The 20,000-nt window shown below is 42.3% G+C and overlaps 1 protein-coding gene across 3 annotated transcripts in view; it reads right to left on the minus strand.

Moving 5' to 3' along the window:
- Positions 1-20,000, minus strand: part of LOC143032909 (transmembrane and coiled-coil domain-containing protein 4-like) — a 563,437-nt gene that overhangs the window by 63,594 nt on the left and 479,843 nt on the right. For all 3 annotated transcript variants that reach the window (XM_076198166.1, XM_076198165.1, XM_076198167.1), the window contains exon 3: positions 19,485-19,632. In XM_076198166.1, the coding sequence (XP_076054281.1) occupies positions 19,485-19,632 (148 nt within the window). The remainder of the gene's footprint in view (positions 1-19,484; positions 19,633-20,000) is intronic.

Genomic DNA, 20,000 nt, shown 5'->3' on the forward strand with positions numbered 1-20,000 from the left:
CCGCATTTGATATAACACTGATCAACACTTTCTTTAGAAAGAAGGACTACGCGATATATAGGAGCAGAAGAAAAATCAGAAGACGTCAAGGACTGTAAAGTAATAAATGGAGAGAGTGTTAGCATCCAACACAAGCTTGTGGTTGGAGACTTTTCGTTCAGGGAAGAGAAGGAGGGCAAAATGAGAGGAATATCCAGAATAAAACGGTGGGAACTTGGAAAGGAATAACTGAGAGCCACATTTAAAGAAATTGTTCTGAGAGAAATATCACTGGAATAGGAGGTAAATGAGGAATGGGAAATATAGTAAATTTATTCTAAAAATTAAAGAGAAGGTGATGATGGCCTACACCATGGATATATATGCAATAGTATTGAAGGCAGGAGTGAAACGCAAATAAACGAGAAGCGATTTGAATTTATGCCAAGAAGAGGAATGAGAGGTGTCGCCTTCATATTGCGACAACTAAGGGATAAGTACACCACATATACATACATACATATACCAAAGGCTTTTTCCCCCTTACACGGGGGATAGCCAAAAAGAAAAAGGCATAGAAATCACTCCTACCCATTTCATTTCCCATATATTCCACTCCCCTCCACCCTCCTCCCTCCCTCCTATCTTGGCACCTCCTGGATGACGGGTCATCCCTGCATCCTGTCCACTGCCCTGGGTCAGGAGCAGTGTCACAAGACACAGCACATCCACAGCAAGGCCACTTCATAAATTCGGTGACCCCCGAAATGTATGGTAAATCACATCTAGAAACTAAAACAGAGTATTTTTTTCATTTGTCCCGTTAATTGAAGATACCAAGCTGTTTTTTATCTCTACTCTGCCCTAAAATCCATCGTCTACAAAAACTTAGGGCCTGTGTCATCTTCTGTTGATGACGTATATCCGTGTATTGAAAAATAGAACAAGGCGGACTCAACACAAACGGAATATTACTCAGAGTGATAATGAAGACAGTAACAATATGGAGTAGTAGTAGTATGTAGAAATTTAAGCTAGATCAGATTAGCGAAGTACTAGAAAAACCAAAGTTTACACTAAATTCTGCTCAACTTTTAATGGGGAATTTCAAAATTGCAAACACAAATTTATTTGAATATGAAATGTTAGAATTTGAATGTTTGATTAAATACAGTCAACGAAATAACTTTATTTATCAAGCATGATTGTCTTGTCTGACATACCAAACTGGCTTCACTGGAAGAGATCGAAGGTTTAAAAAAAAAACCTCGGCAATTGTTGGAAATATTGGATTTATAAAGTCAACTTCTAACATTATCGTTCTTGAGAATATTCTGTCGTCAGCAATCGTCAAATTTCTTTCTTCAAATCGAGCTCAAAGTCAACTGTCATATTCATCACTCGTCAACCGTGTATTATCGAATTCAAGCTTCAAATCCAGTTCAAGTCGTCATTTGTCAACTTCTCAAATTTTCACAAACCTTCTGTGTGATATATTGGACGGTGTCTTCAGTTTATCGTTCAGGTCGGACAATCATGTAATTAAAATCATGTAATTAAAATCTGCCAAACAACATCCGCTGGCAGATACTGTTTTGGCAACTCTGCCCCTCACTGCACGGTCTATGATCCTGCCACTGCCAGAGCAGCCAGACGCCAGCGGTCAGTGTCCGTTAGACTTTCACGTTGATACAAGGTACGTAAGCTTTTTGGTCAGTACAGATCAATTACAGTTATTTCTTATAAAAAATCAATTACAACTACTAAAATTATGTAGCTACTAATTAATTATATTTAAATTAGATGACGTACATTTACAATCAATGCACCATTATTTCGCTTATTCATTGTTGATATACCTCATTTTCTTCCTTTTCAGCTCATCATGTCTGCGACCCAGCGTGTTAAGAAGAGGAAAGTGGACCTCGAGCATCGGACCTTCAATCCTGAATGGGAGAAGTACTTCTTCATCGAGCGTTCTGGACAGGCCCAATGCCTCATATGCTTGAAGACTGTGGCTGTTCTAAAAGAGTACAACGTGCGCCGCCACTAGGGGATAGAGTACCGATCGTCGAACTTTGCGTCGGTGTCTGCCGCCGAGAGGAAGGACGCCATCGTTAGACCATCAGGCAACCCGCAGAAACAAACTTCGCTCTTTCGCAAGCAGAATGCTGAGGCCGAAAAGATGACGCGCGCCAGTTATGAAGTCTCCCGTATCCTTGCTCGCCGAATGAAGCCATTCGCGGATGGGGACTTCAACAAGGAATGCCTCCTCGCTAGTGGTGGGCAGCTACCGGTGAAATTACCGGTTTTATCGGCAACAAACTTAATGATAGCTTACCGACAAAAATTCTGCTACCGGTAAAGCTTCGTTAACCGATAACTCGATAAGCTATACCATAACACTCAGAGAGCGGTAACTTCGGTAAGCACGTCTCGGCTTGGTGGTACTGAGTGACACTCAGTAAATGTATACACCACACCCACCCTCAGACACCCTCCATTGGAGGGTGTCTGAGGGTGGGTGTGGTGTATACATTTTCGTTCGTGTCTGCTAGTGGTGGGCAACTACCGGTGAAATTACCGGTTTTATCGGCAACAAACTTAATGATAGCTTACAGACAAAAATTCTGCTACCGGTAAAGCTTCGTTAACCGATAAAGCAAAAACCGATTAGCAAAACTATAAAAATGTTTATGTGTCATATGTGTTCTGACTGGTATTACTCATGATTGTCTCTGGTCCCCTTAACCCCCTACGTATGTTGTCAGTGTGACTTAGTGTAGAATAACAATCTGATGAGGACCACAATGGAAATAAGCGTGCATGCTTTTTGTGTTATCCTCGGCAATTTGCATTTATTATTCCGAACTATGTATTCTTGTCATTATTTGCACTTCATGTATATTGATTCATTGCCAAATAAAGTCTATCTATCTATCTATCTAACTCGATAAGCTATACCATAACACTCAGAGAGCGGTAACTTCGGTAAGCACGTCTCGGCTTGGTGGTACTGAGTGACACTCAGTACCACCAAGCCGAGACGTGCTTACCGAAGTTACCGCTCTCTGAATGTTATGGTATAGCTTATCGAGTTATCGATTAACGAAGCTTTAACGGTAGCAGAATGTTTGCCGGTAAGCTATCGTTAAGGTTGTTGAATAAAACCTGTAACTTTACCGGTAGCTGCCTACCACTACCATCTCCAAACATGAACCTGCATGCAGACACGAACGAAAATGTATACACCACACCCACCCTCAGACACCCTCCATTCACTCACTCGCGCGGTAGATACTAGATAGCATACTATAGTAGCACCAATTAAAGTATGACCTTTTCCCTTTACAATGACATAACAATGTAAGCAATATGTAAAATAGAACCAGAGATATAGCTTATTAAAGACAAAAACATTGATTTTTCGAAGTCGACTCGTACTTGTGACGTCACTACTACCTCACGAGTCATTTACCGGTAAACTGTCGGTAATTTCGGTAACTGTATTGTTGTTCACCAATAATTTCGATATTGAAATTAGCGGTATTTGCCCAGCACTACTCCTCGCTGTAGTGGACTCCTTCTGTACAGAGCAGCGTTCTGCCTTTGAGAGCGTGAGCCTTTCATCCCGCACCGTTCGTCGTTGCATCGAGGATATATCGGACAACGTGCACGACTCACTCAAAACACGCAGCTCGAACTTCGTCGCCTTTTCCCTCGCTATGGATAAGAGCACCGGCACAAAGGACACGGCCCAGCTGGCCGTTTTCATCCGCGGCGTCACCGCTGACCTCCAGGTGTGTGAGGAAGTCCTCCAGCTTGTCCCGCTGCGCGACACCACCACTGGGCAACACACCTGCGACGCCGTGCTTCAGTGTGTTGTTCAGCACTCCCTGGACCTCTCCCGTCTTGTGTGCGTGACGACCAACGGTGCCCCGGCGATGGTTGGGGAGAAGAAGGGCGCCGCTTCGCTGCTAGTGCGCCACTGTGAAGCCGCCGGTTACACTCAACCCATTAACATGATGCACTGCATCATCCACCAAGAGTCCCTGTGCGCCAAGTCTGCCAACCTCCTTGATGTCATGTCTGTCGTGGTGAAGGTCGTCAACTCCATCCTCTCCCACAGCCTTAACCACCGTCAGTTCCAGGTACTGATGGATGAGGTGAACGTGCTCTACTTCTGTGAGGTACGCTGGCTGAGTCGTGGTGCCATGCTATCTCGTTTGTGCGACCTACAGAAGGAGATTACCACCTTCCTACGTCAGAAGAACCTTCCCCACGCTGATCAATTCTCTGATCCGCGGTGGCTAGCTCGCCTGGCCCTGCTCACGGACATCACGGCGCACCAGAACGCCCTCAACATGATGCTGCAAAGCAAAGATATTCTCGTGACAGACATGTACGCGCACATTACTGCCTTCGAGGTTAAGCTGCGCTTGTGGGAGGCTCAATTGGCTTCTGGTCAGTTTGTGCATTTCCCTCGCCTTGCTGCTTGCGCCCCTGACGACGTGGACCTGGACACTTGCGTTAGTGTCGTCACCTCTCTGCGTAAAGAATTTGCTTCCCGTTTTGCAGGAGTCAGGGTGCTGGCTGTGGACTTCCGCGAAATTCCGCACCTCTTCTCCGCTGTCCTTCTTCTGCAACATCGTCCTCCCTTCTAACAATGTTCAAAAATACATTGCGCATGTTCAACGCATTGTGGCCATGTTCGGCAGCAGCTACTGTTGCGAACAGCTCTTCTCCAAAATGAAGTACATGAAGTCTCACCTTCGTTCCCAACTCTCGGACCGCCACCTCAATGACATTCTTCTGTTGTCTACCTCAACCATCTGGCCACACATGGAAACATTTCTTCATGGCAAACCGCACCAGCAGTCTCATTGATTTGTAGGGTGTTCAATGCAATTCTTGTATAATCTATTCATTGTATTCAATGTACAAAATAGAGTATATCTGGGGATTTGGTTTTTCACTCCGGCCCGCGGCCTCCTTCCGAAAGTCTCATCTGGCCTTCATTCTGGAAATATTGCCCGCCCCTGCCATAGAAAGATGAGGAAAAGCTCTTAAAAAAAAAAGAAGCATTATATTCTCAAGATGAAAAAGGTATAATCATACCTCCTAGTAATTTATTCTTCATCTTTCTCGAGTATGAGTAACATATTTACTCATACTGCTATTAGAATTACTCAATATTTTCTATAATAAAATAACATACATACATATACCAAGGTTTTTTCCCCCTTACAAGGGAGGTAGCCAAAAAGGAAAAGGCATAAAATCATTCCCACCCATTCCATCCCTGAATACACTCCACACCCCTCCACCCTCCCTCTCATCTTAGCACCTCCTGGATGACGGGTCATCCCTGCACCTCGTCCACTGCCCTGGGTCAGAAGCAGTGTTGCAAGACACAGCACATCCACAGCAAGGCCGCTTCATTAAATCGGCGACCCCCCTCTCCGTCCCCCCATGCATAAAAGGAGAAGACGGGGAGAAATCCCTTCGGGCTGCGTCAAATTTTGCTCACACATACTACCTCACCCCCCATCCCCCCCATTCCACCTAATGCATCACATCATCCATATACAGCCATTCTCCATTCACCCCTGTCTTCTGTCCTCTCCCGTCCTTCCTCAACAGACATTCCCCTCTTCCCCAAAGCCCCCTTCACCCCATCCATCCATCTCATCCTAGGACGTCCCCTCATGTTCACTCCCTCCACATCTGCCTTCCATACCTCTTTTACTAGTCTTTCTTCACTCATTCTTTCCATGTGTTCAAACCATCCTAATACTCTTTCATCAACCCTATCTCCCAACTCCCTTTCCACCCCTGTTCTCCTCCTCACCTCCTCATTTCTCACTCTATCTAGCCTAGTAACCCCCATCATACTTCTCAGACACCTCATCTCAAACACATTCAAACTCCTTCTCTTTTCCTCTCTTATGTTCCATGTTTCTGCCCCATACAATGCTGTTGGCACAATCACTCCTTCATACAGTCTCCTCTTAGCATCCATTCCCAAATGTCTATTCCTCATTACACTCTTTAATCCACCAAGGCATTTACTCGCTTCTCTCAATCTACATTCTACCTCCACCTTTACTCCACCTTTTCCTGCCACATTTGCACCCAAGTATCTAAAACTATCCACTTCCTCCAGTCGCTCTCCCTTAATGCTCACTTCCAGTCTATTGCCACTTTCACCCCTTGTACATCTCATCACCTTACTTTTACCCACATTTATCTTTAGCTTTCTTCTATCACATACTCTCCCAAACTCTGTCACCAACTTCCTCAATCCCTCCTCCGATCCTGCCACAAGTGCAGTGTCGTCCGCAAACAACAGCTGGCTCACCTCCCACTTTTCTCCATTTCTTTTAATCATCTCCAATCCCTGACCCACTACCCTTGCATTTACCTCTCGCACTACCCCATCCATGTATAAGTTGAACAGCCAGGGCGACATAACGCATCCTTGACGAAGTCCCACCTTTACCTCGAACTACTCACTCTCTCCATTTCTAATCCTGACACAAGCTCTACTACTCTCATAAAAACTCTTGACAGCTCCTAGAAGCTTTCCTCCTATCCCGTATATCTGCATAACCTCCCACAGTGCCTTTCAGTCTACCCTATCATAAGCCATTTCCAGATCCATAAAAGCCCAAAAAACATCCTTACCTTTTCCCATAGCTCTCTCACATATCTGTCTTACCACAAAGATTTGATCTACACAACCTCTACCAGCCCTAAATCCACACTGTTCCTCACCAATTACTCCCTCTGTTCCTCTCCTAATCCTCTCAAACAAGATCCTCCCATAAGCCTTCCCAACTACACTTAACAAGCTAATCCCTGTGAAACTACTACATTCACACTTGTCCCCTTTTCCCTTGTAAAGTGGAACTATACAGGCACTCCTCCAGTCCTCCGGCACTCTACCCTCTCTCCAGTCCACTATCACTTTACCTCCTTTTTTTAGACATTGTGCATGGCATCCATCCAGACCAGGTGCCTTACCTGCTTTCATCATCTTAACAACTGCCTTCACTTCATCCTTCCTTATTTCTCCTCCATTTCCCTCACTCATCATGGTCATTTTCTTAGCACCTCCCACTGCAACTATCTTTCCCTCCCTATCCTCCTTCACATTTAGCAACTCCCTTAAATATTCTGCCCATCTTCCCCTTACTGCCTTCTCTTCCATAATCATCTCTCCATCTGCACCTTTTACCTTTTCTACTCGATTCGCCTCCTCTTCCTCTCTTAATTTCTTTCCAAAACATCTTTTTATTACTTTCAAAATTTTCTGTCATACTCTTACCCCACTTCACATCTGCTCTTCTCTTTGTATCCTTTACCTTTTGCTTTACTTCTCTTTTCTTTTCTTTGTACCTCTCATATGACTCCCTCGTCCTATTTTGTAACCAATCTGTGAAAGCTCGCTTCTTTTCTTCTACAACGTTCTTTGTTACCTCATCCCACCACTCACTACCCTTCCTTCTATTTCCTCCTGTCCTTCTTGTTCCACACACCATCCTTGCACACTTTGTGACTACCTCCTTGAACCATCCTCACTCCTCCTCCACACCTAGCTCTACTCTATCCTTCTCTCCCACTCCTCCTTCAGCTTCTTCTTGTACTCCTTCTCCTTTTCCTTTTCATTCAAAGAGTTCACTCTAAGCACCTCCCTACCTTTTGTCCCATTCCTCTTCCTCCATCTCTCCTCCACTCTCAACTAACCTTCCACCAAAAAAATGATCTGATATTCCCCCACCCTCTCCCCTTAGCACATGTACATCCTTAACTCTTCCTATCATAATCCTATTTACCACTACATAATCCATTAACGCTCTATCTATCACCCTTCCGTCCACCACCCTCTCCCATGTGGACTTATGCTTGACTTTCTTCCGAAACACTGTATTTGCTATCATCAACTCTCTAGACACATCTCCACCATCAACTCTCCACAACGATTCTTTCCTGGAACTCCACATTTCCCAACCACCCCATCGATTGGACCATTTCCTACCCTAGCATTAAGGTCTCCCAGTACTATTACATTGACATTTCTCCCTAAATCCTCTATGCACTCATTTAAATCTATCCAAAAGGCCTCCCTTTCTTCTACACTCTTCTCACTGCCAGGCCCAAATGCACTTACAGAGACCCACATCTCCTTTCCCAGTTTCACCTTCATCCACATTATCCTTGAGGAAACCTCCCTCCACTCCACTACACGTTTACCTATCTCTTCACTTACTAGAATAGCCACCCCTTCCCTCCCTCGCCCTCTCTTCACTCCTGATAACCTCCCACTTACACTCCCAAACTTACACTCACCCTTCCCTTTCAACTTAGTTTCACTCAAAGCTAACACATCCATTTTTCTTCTCACAAACATACTACCTATCTCTTCCCTTTTACTCTCATCTGTACCACATCCACGCACATTAAAAGACCCAAACCTTAGGGTGCTGGTCGGAAAACTCCCAGACCCTCTTATGCCTTTACTTTTTCTTTTAGAAATGTCCCCTGTGGGGCTACAAGGAGAAGGATGCCTAGTCCCAATCCCCGTCCCTTTCTTCTCGCCTCTTATGATCCAAGTGGAAATACTTGGTGGCAGTATTCTTTTCCCCCACCACAGGGAATTCCCCCACCTCAGAAAATGAATACTCAGAGAAATGGTACAGGACAGCAGCAAGGGGTTGGGGGACAGCATAACGGAGGGACAGTCGTAGTATAAAAGTGTCATAATTTCTCTATGAACAGAGTTTTCCTCTATCATAGACAAAATGATGTGTGACTCTGGTCCGTAGGGGCGCCTCATATAGACCCTAAAGTATCAACTGCATGCTACTTTGCCACAATAACAAGCAGCCAATACCCCAGACGCATCTAGCGCAGCCATTCGTAATGGAGAGTCATAGTAAATTTTTTATATAAAAATATAGAAAAGATCATGGTATTGAGGGGATCAGTTCTAATGCAGTCAAATTCAATATAATATATATATATATATATATATATATATATACATATATATATATATATATATATATATATTACAGATATAAAGATATATATGTACATATACATTATATATATATATATATAATATATTTAGATATAAATAGATACATTATATATATATACATGTGTATATATATATATATACATATATATATATATATAATATATATATATATATAATACATATACATTATATATATATATATATATATTATACATATACATTATATATATATATATATTATACATATACATTATATATATATATATATACATTATATATATATATACATTATATATATATATATATGTACATATATATAATATATATATGTATATATATATATATATATATATATGTACATATATATATATATATACATATATATATATATATATACATATACATACATATAAATATACATATACATATATATATATATATATATATACATTATATATATATATATATATATATACAGTATATATATATATATATATATATTTATATATATAAATATATATATATATATATTATATATATATATATATAGATACATTATATAGGCATATTCTGTAAGAAATAAAGCGATATAATGTTTTCTAGAATAAGAATATAATGTTAGCTAGAACAACTGCAGAAAAGTCACACACAAGGCAGTAGTCCGCAGAAAGCTACATGTAAGTCCTCTTCAAAATAAAGCAAATCACTGTTTTATAGAAACAATTCATGATATCTAGAATAACAATTCTAGTGAAGCCTAGGACAATGTTGTACTCTGTAGACATGCAGGCATGTTGTCTAGGAGATAATAAAAATCAATATTCTCCAGAATAAGGATACCATGCTTTCTGGAACAGCAATTTTAGTACACTGTAGTGCTATGTTTAAGAAATTTCCCTAAGAAATAAAATTAAGTATTTTTAGAAAAAAGTATCATGTTATCTAGAAGGTGAACGCATTTCAAAATTTTCTATTATAAGAATTGCGTGCTAAGAATAATTCTAGTGCAATCGAATGCAATGATGTGTTCTTGAGATACATACAGGTAAATTCTCTAAGAGATGCAATGATCCAGTTTTCCAGGAAAGGAAATTGTGCATTCTAGAAGGGGAACAATTCTAGCGCAGTTACAACTATGGGAAACGTGGTCCCCACCCACCCCCCTTTCAGATCCGCCCACGGCAGCTGTCATTTCGAAACAATCGACATAAAATTCACAAAGTTTATATCAATTGTCTACCCTTGCAATTCTCGATAAGAGATATTTCTAACAAATTAAAAACTGTTTTAGTAATTTGGCATGTCGTCCTAAGTTTTTTGGTGCTTATTTTGACGATACTTGATCACAAGTACTTAGTAACAACCAAGATGTACAATCTAGAGTAACATGAGATTTCTTGATATTGTCTGCATAGTTACGGTAGATAGGCAAGTTCTGTACGAGATGAAGGAATCTAATGTTTCGTAACAAAAGATCTGTTATTGAGAGGGAGATAGGTGTGAGGCAGTCAAGTGTATCCTGTTGAGATATATATAGGGAAGCTCTCAGCAAGATCTAGCGATTCGACGGTTTCTTGAAAAATCGTGCTATCCAAAAGAAAATTCACTTTTAGTGTAATCATGTGCAATGCTGCCCTTTGCAGTTATGCAGACAAGCTATATACGAAATAAAGGGATCCACCGTTTTCTTAAATATAAAATAGTGTCGTTTAGAAAAAAACAAACAAATAACCATAGCGTAGTAAAGTGCAGTGCTGTATGTGCGGAGATACGTAGGTAATTTCTCTGAGATTCGTTTGCGCTCGAAATCGAAAAAAAACTAGAGCGAAAACCATCTTCGTAAAGACTATTTCTGACGAAAAAGAAAATCAGACTACTTCTTTTTCACACTTTTCGCAAAAGGAACTCGTAGTAACCCATAATGAATAATGCCCCCCCCCCAAAAAAAAAAAAAAATGGCAAGCGAACAAATGAGATGTACAACTGGCTTCATTCATAGGTGCCGTTCTGCCGTTCGAAGTTTTGGGAAATGTTTTTTAAGCCAGACATTTACGATACGAATGATTCTGTCTTTAGGTTATAAAATATCAATTCATGACACAAATCTACTTTCCACTGAAGACACTTCAGCCGCTGCAGTGCTTATGAAGTTATTACACTGGGTTTCCAGACTTCAACCTTGTCGGCAGTTGAGACTTTGGTTACAATATTTTATTTTTCAAATATACAAATATCAAAGTATCTTTTCGTCATATATAGCAAAAATTGAATAATGAAATAAGAGATTGTGAACCTACACGGATGTTAGACATACTGTTGGAATGTACTTAGAGAAGTCTAGATTTCTGTGAACGAAGTCACATTCTAGTTTTTCAAATGGAGGTTAGAGGTAGGATGTCGGAGGAAAACTATTCCAGTCTGGTTAACCCTTTAGTGGAGGCGACTGTACATGAGTACCTCTGCATTTCTCAGTAAATACGTTCAAGGTAATAGGGAAGAGACTAATTCTAAAAAAATAATCAAAAAACGGGGATGCTTGTGCTCTCAAGACTAAGAGTGATGTGCTTTTGAATGATACTCACATAAGTTCTCCATGGGCATCAGTGTGCTAGGACTGGTTGATGTGCTCTAGATGTCAAACGTGCTTTCCAAAAACGAGACCATTCTACGTGTTCTCTAGAATAAGGGGCTTTCTCATGCTCACTATATCTAGGTCAGCCTAACTTGCATAAATGGAATAGGCGTGGGTATGAAATACTACGGGTTCATGCATAGGGGGTGGTGGAGGAGAGGGAGATGGTGGGGGAGAAGGAGGGAAAGAGGGAGAGGAGAGGAAGGGCAGTGGGAGGGCAGAGGGAGAGGGGAGAGAGGGGAAGAGGGGGTGAAAAGGGGGGGGCAAATTAAGTGGGAATATGCACTGGAAGAAAGCAATGTTGAGGATTGGAAATTGGTAAGGAGGGAAGAAGGGAGGAGAGTGGGGGAGGGGGAGGGGGAGGGGAGTGGTAGGAGGGTGGGATGAGGTTGGGGGTAAGGGTAAAGAAGGAGATGGAGGGGGACAGGGGAGAGAAAGGTTAGGCGAAGGGGAAAGGGGGGTTAGGGGAGGGAGGGGGTTGGGGGAAGGAGAGGGAGGGAAGGGGAGGAGGGTAGTGGGTGGTGGGGATGGGGTAGTGGGGAGGGAGGGTGAATCGCGATGGACTAGAATGAATTCGGGAAAGCTGGCTGGGGAGGGGTTGGGAGGGGGTTGGGTTTGAGGGAGGGAGGGGAGGGAGGGGAGGGAGGGGAAGGAGGGGAGGGAGGGGAGGGAGGGGAGGGGAGGGGAGGGGTGGGTAAGGGCATTACCTGACTTGATCCCTGACGAAACAACACCGGCGGGAGACATTGAGGAGAAACGGCAGCGTGAAGGAGGAAAGCAGTGTTAGTAGTTAGTAATACTAAACAAGGTGGGTGGGTCGGGGCGTGGGGAGGGCTCACTCCTTAGAGTGACTTTGAACACATGGTAAGTGGGGCATTCCATATACATAAAAGGGAACGCGGGCGAGCACGCACGCACACACACACACACACACACACACACACACACACACACACACACACACACACACACACACACACACACACACACACACACACACACACACACACACACACACACACACACACACACACACACACAAGGTTCCATTAATTTTACAAGGTTCAGTGCTTGCACCAACAATTAATTAATGTTTCTTATCTGTGTCAATGAAATGATAGAAGGTACAACAAGCGTACCAACATGTTCGCAGATGACGCAAAAATCATGAATAAAAAAAAGAGATGGGCCGTGGAATATTACAAAATTATCTAGACAAAATTTTCGTATGGAACCAGTTATGGAAAGTTCATTTCAATCCAAAATAAATAAATAAATATATAAATAAATAAAGTACTGGAAATAGGTAACAGATAGAGGAGGAACGGTATGATTTTGTGAAAGGTGGATAATACGTGGATAAACTTTTTGTACTGTGGTAGATAGGCGAGAAGTTTTAGGCAAAAGATGATTTTTTTTAATGGATCAAGAAAAGGCTTATGACAGGGTCGACAGGAAGGCATTTCGGGAGATCTTGTATATATATGGAACAGAGGGAAGTTGTTAAAGACAATAATCTTTTTTACGTGAATAGGGTTTGGAAATAGTGCGAGGTTTCGAGATGGCACACAAAAATCCTCTTCAATTTCCAGGGAGTGTATCTTGAGAAAAGGAAGCGAGCTTTGGTTACATATGCTCTGAAATTATTGAGCGCAATGCTAAGTTTGGGTTTATCATAATTAGATTATCTTTATGCATTTTGTTATCCATGTATTTGTTCTGTCTTTATATTATATATACAACAAATTCTATGTTCTATGTCTAACAACTGAGAAACCAACTTGGTCCTCGCTGCGAATATACACATTACATGGGCACAAGCCAAACACCTAAACTTTTTTCATAAAATTCACTTCCTTTAAATTTTATATCATCATAAACCTCATTTTGATTTATCTTTCACTGCATTTTTCGTCTTTCTACCTATTTTTACACTAGATTTCCAATTTTCTTCCCGCAGTTTGTTGTTAAACTAGATTAACACCAGTCCCCATTTGTTTCCCAGTGTCTTCTGAGCAGCGACAAGCAGTTACCCTGTACAGATTCTTGAAATACATTCACATACACTATTCACTTTTTTTTTTTACACAATTGTCCTTTCATTTTCTACAAACCGTTCTGCCACTCACATAGACATCGATCCCCTGAGAGCGGGTGGTCTTACGTTATTGATTTCTTGATCTCGTTTATTGAACAGTTTCACCCGAAACATTCACATGTGTGTATATATATATATATATATATATATACATATATATATATATATATATATATATATATATATAAATATATATACATGTGTGTGTGTGTGTGTGTGTGTGTGTGTGTGTGATTCACCATGGTCTTGGATCATGTGTTGGAGTCGTGATCGACAGATATTACCCTCCCGGAAGAGAGCATAGAGCTCATATATGACCGATCCGTGGGTAATGCTGTGATCTTACACGCACACACACCCAACTCCCTACCCACGAGAGTTGGAGTAACGACTCACAGCACAGAGATACTGAAATTATTTCACCCCTGGGCGGGATTCGAACCCGGACCATCGTAGTGGCGGCCGCGAACGCTACCACTGAGCCATCGAGTTTGTGTATGTGTGTGTATGTATATATATGTATATAAATATATATATATATGTATATACATATGTCTGTGTGTATGTGTGTGTGCGTGTGTGTGTGTGTGTGTGTGTGTGTGTGTGTGTGTGTGTGTGTGTGTGTGTGTGTGTGTGTGTGTGTGAAGCAAGGCGGTTGTCCTACTGGTACCATGTACCCCAGTACTACCTGCTGCATGGTCGGATTGTCGACGCCTGAACCGCTTCCTCCACTGGTAACCTGCCAGTGAGGAAGGTGTGTTGGACACCCAGATAAAGAAAAACAAAAATTCAAAACGGCACAAAATATCTGAGCCAATAGCCATCCAAACCCATTAAGGGTCAATAGCCCACGTGTTTTCCGTGCGTAGCATCCATGCAGAGCTTGGAGACGGGAGTCCTGGAGGCTGAGTGATGTCCCAGTGTTGTGGTTGCACTGAGGTGCCCACATAGGGCTAGCAACATGCCTTTTTGGTCCTCAGTTTACACCAGAATGGTTTCGGAGTGGCAAATCGATTGGGCAGATTTATTTCAATCTGTGGATCAAACGCGACCTGAGTCAAGTAATTACCGCCTGGGTGGTGAGTGTGCATACTCTCCCATGACCCCTAGGCTACTGGGTTAATATGTATACCGAAATCCTAGCCTCCCTTTGTTGGGCTCAATGGTGAATGGGGGTGTGGAAGAGCAAATCGCAGGCTTATATTCATGGCACCCATACTGGACGCATATGATGGGGACGGGATTGAAACCTGTCCCCATCGAAATCACCAAACCCGCTGTGCGGGATGCAGGGGTGTTGCAAATAAGGCACAAACACGTCAAGCCAAGCCCGGGATGAACATCCGGCGGGCTTTCTGTTTGTGCGCCTAGAACATTATTTCTTTTCCCCCAGGAAGACTGACAACCCTTTTTATCGGCGGAGTTCAGGAAACTTGGTTTGAATATAGGGGCTCTCTCAGAGACCACGCAGCGGCGAGATCAGTAGTGACTGGTTGAGGACCTGGACCAGTTTAGGACTCAGAAACTGCGGACTGGAGATCTCATGAGAATGGATAAAGAGAGGTACGTCAGAAGAGTCGTTGAAGATGTCGAGAGCCATTTTAATGCAAATGATCTCAGTCATGCTTACCGAGCCCGGAAAAAATTGCCCTCCAAATCTGTGACCCAGGTGAGCGCAATCCAAACAGCTTATGGCGAGCTAGTGTCAGGTGTGGAGGGGTGTAGCCCCTTTACCAAGTATTTTGAGCAGTTGCTCATGGGTGACCCTCCAAACGGACAGCTTCCCCTCGATGATGTTCAGGTGGAGGTTCCTGATCCACCGATAGACGAATCTCCACCCTCTCTGAAAGAGGTCAAAGAGGCTGTAAGTTGAAGGATAGAAAGACAGCTGGCATCTGCAGTATCAGTGTGGAGTTGTTGAAAGCTGGAGGTGAGGCCACGATCTACGGGTTGCATGCGGTGGTGCCTGTTATCTAACAGTCCAGTACTATTCCCTCTGACTGGAAAAAGGTCTGGTCGTCCCTATCTGGATGGGGAAAGGGAATGGGTGTGCCAGGTAAAGTGCTTCCCCATCTCTTGCTAGCGTACACATCTGCTAAACTTTCAGAGAACTGAGCAGTCTGGTTCATGCCAGGTAATTCAACAACAGATTGTTCCCAGAGCTTCGTATTCTTGTGGAGCGCTGAAATGAATTTCAACAGGGTTTTCTAGCAGATTATGTTGATTTCCAGAGGGCGTTTGACTTGGTGTATCGTGGAGCACTCTGGGATCTTCTGAGGATCCGCAGGGTTATTTATTTGATATCTGGCTTATACTGTGGAGCAAAGAGCGCTGTAAAGTATGGAGGAGGCATGTCTAGCTTCTTTGCTATTAATTCAGATGTGCGGCAAGGAAGTGGCCTCGTCCTAACACTTTTCAACATCTGCATGGACTGGGTACTGGACTGAGTGGTCGAGCAATGTCGTTATGGAGCATTTATTGGCTACGACAAGGCCACTGATCTTGTGTTTGTTGATGGTGCTCTCCTTCATGTGGAGTCGTTGAAGGTCCTGGTTGCAGCCTTCGAGTCACTGCACAGCGAAACGAGACCTCTTGGACAGTTCAGTCTTTCCATGTATGTGGCAAGGGGATTGAGGTCTTGGAAAGCTTTACATATCTTGTTAGTGTATTGCATAAGAGTAACGGGTCATGTCAGGAAGTACTTGGAAGGATTGGCATTGTCCATGATATTATGGACTCTCTTAACCTGAGTACATGGCGTTGTTGTCATTTACGCAGGAGGACTAAGATTCGAATCTTCAAGTCACTTGTGTCCCTTGTCTTGCTGTACGTTTGTGAGGAATGGAAACTGAATGTTGACTTGAAGAGACGTCTCGATGTCTTTTGTACTAAATACCTTCGGAAAATCATAGAGTATTGCTTGAATGACTTCGTATCAAACAGAGAGTGTACTAGGAGACTCTGTCTAAGCTAGTTACCAGCATGGTTTGCGAACGTCAACTCCGGGTATATGGACATGTGTCACGTTTCCATGATGTTAATCCTACTCACAAGGTTGTCTCCACAAGACACAATACTCGATGCAGGAGACGGAGGGACATCCACAGAATTCATGGCTGCTAGGGCAAGTTGATCGAACCTGTCGATAGCTGTTTGGAGTGGAAAGGTCGGCTGCATGGGATCTTGTTCAGAGAGACCATAAGGACTGGCCCCTGTATGTGAATGAAGCAACGTGCCCCCTGGAGTATGCCCACAATTGATGATATTGATGATGATGATATGTATTATATATATATATATATATATATATATATATATATATATATATATGCAAGGTAACCACTTAAGAAAATAAACAAACGGAGCAGAGCGCTTTCTTATATTACATCTTCAGTGCAAATTTGCACTGAAGATGTAATTTGCACTGAAGATGTAATATACGAAAGCGCTCTGCTCCGTTTATTTATTTTCTTAAGTGGTTACCTTGCATACATAAAACACACGTTCCTAGTGTTCTTATTGCATATATATATTACACACACACACACTGTGTGTAGAAGAAATCTCTAGGAAAGAGAAATTTAATAAAGCAAAAATATTTTTGGTAACTATTTTCAGCACTAAGGTCTAGAGGAAATATTCAGCAATGTATAAGAAGGCATAAACCCTGGTAAGGAGCGGAAGAAAGTAAATGATATCTTAGGTTGTACTACTACAATCTGAATAATTTGGATATTTCCAAATTATTCATGTTGTGGGTAACGTTGTAGGACTTGTGCTTTGTTGCACCTCAAGATGTCAAGCACCTCCACCCGTTTCCCAAAGCTTATGTCCTCAATATTTTTCTTGTATGTATATTGCTTCACTAAATTTCTCTGAGTTCTTGAACACAAGTCACCAGTGCTTTTTGTTACGCACACCCACACGCGCACACGCACGCACGCACAAACACACACACACACACACACACACACACACACACACACACACACACACACACACACACACACACAACATACTCATAAACACACGCATAAACACACTCACACACACACACACACACACACACACACACACACACACACACACACACACGCGCGCGCGCGCGCACACACACACAAAAAAGCACCCCCCACACATACACACACACACATGCACGCACGCACACACATACGCACGCACGCACGCGCACATACACATACATACATGCATATGCACACACACACACACACACACACACACACACACACACACACACACACACACACACACACACACACACACACGCGCGCGCACACACACACAAAAGCACCCCCCACACATACACACACACACACATGCACGCACGCACACACATACGCACGCACGCACGCACGCACGCGCACATACACATACATACATGCACACGCACACACACACACACACACACACACACACACACACACACACACACACACACACACACAAATAACACCCCCACACATACACTCACACACGCACGCACGCACCCACATACACAAAAAACGCACACACATACGCACGCACGCATGCGCACATACACACACACATACACGCACACACACACGCATTCACGCACACACACACACACACACGCACATACACACACGCGTGCGCGCACTCGCATTGTGAGTCCCCGGTATGTGATGGATTCCTACTTGATAGTCATGCTGGTTGTAAAAAGTAGGTATACCCTATCCGAAAGTGCCTTTACACTTGTGCCTTAAAGCAGACATCATACCATGTTGTTCTTTATTTCTATGTGCCCAACTATACAGTCACCATACCTAATGAAGAGCGTCGTCACCCTTATAAGTTTTATTGTGGCTAACACTAAATGGTTTTATTTGACTATTAGAAACTTACATTTCTCAAGGGGTGAACGCTTTTTTCACCTCTTCTGATATCTACCTCGAAATACGATCCTCATTTATCATCTTATATATTTCTTATTTATAAATCAAACCACAATTTATTTTTCTTTTTTACAACGGAAACTACGACAATACAATGTCATTTACAATTATTTTGGCGCAACTGAGTTTAGGAGAGAAAATAGGATTTAATTGTCGTTATACACGATAAAGAAACGTTCTTTGGTAGTGACTGTTTACGATAAAAAAAAATGTAATGGCGATTGTATAAATAAATGCTCGTCGGCGGTTACCGTACATATTAAACAAACGTTCGTTAGCGGTCTCTGTTCCTGATAAGCAAACATTCGTTGGTGGCGATTGTATATGATAACAGACATTCGTTAGCGCAGACTGTGCATGATCAATTAGTGTTCGATAGCGGTGACTGTACATGATAAACAAAAGTTCGTTGGCGGTGATTCTACTTAATGAACAAACGTTTGTTAATAACTATTATACATTATAATAAAATCAATTAGTGTTCGATAGCGGTGACTGTACATGATAAACAAAAGTTCGTTGGCGGTGATTCTACTTAATGAACAAACGTTTGTTAATAACTATTATACATTATAATCAAATCAATTAGTGTTCGATAGCGGTGACTATACATGATAAACAAATGTTCGTTGGCGGTGATTCTACTTAATGAACAAACGTTTGTTAGTAACTATTATACATTATAATCAAACATTACTTAGCTATGACTACATGATAAGTGTTTGTTAGTGGTGATTAGTTAAGCATTCATTAGTATGAAACACACACAATCCCGAAGAACTTCGGGTCACAAACCTCCCTGGACGGCGAACATGACGAGGTCTTGAACAATCGGGAGCCCACTCTTCTTTAAGGCCGGTTCCTCGAGGACCACCGCCGTGTAGCTGCTCGAACTGCTAGCCTCCACCTCACCTCGGACCGTCATCGTCATCACGGTTGCCACCTGTGGCCCCCAATGGAGGGAAAAAAATAAGGTTTAAGATTAATAAAGATTTTATGCTTATAGGATTGTGAGAAATGTTTCTCACATTTGAGGGCGAAAATCACCTTTCAAAGGCCATTAATGATCTCATGTTTATAAAGATTTTTTTCAACTGACAAAAAAAGGTCTAAGACTACTAGATATCTTAAGTTCGTTAAAAAAAACCAGTTACCTTTCTCAACTATGGAGGCCGAAATATCAAGGTTTAAAGATTGATATAGATTTTGGGCTCATAAAGATTCATGGGTTTTGACGTAAGACAGTACAAAGGGTTAGAGGGGATGGTGTAGTGAAAATTCAGGATGGCGCAGAGTTACTTTATTCTCTAT

The sequence above is a fragment of the Oratosquilla oratoria genome, chromosome 14, assembly GCF_046742065.1.
Source record: "Oratosquilla oratoria isolate Oo_2021 chromosome 14, ASM4674206v1, whole genome shotgun sequence".
NCBI classification, from domain to species: domain Eukaryota; kingdom Metazoa; phylum Arthropoda; class Malacostraca; order Stomatopoda; family Squillidae; genus Oratosquilla; species Oratosquilla oratoria.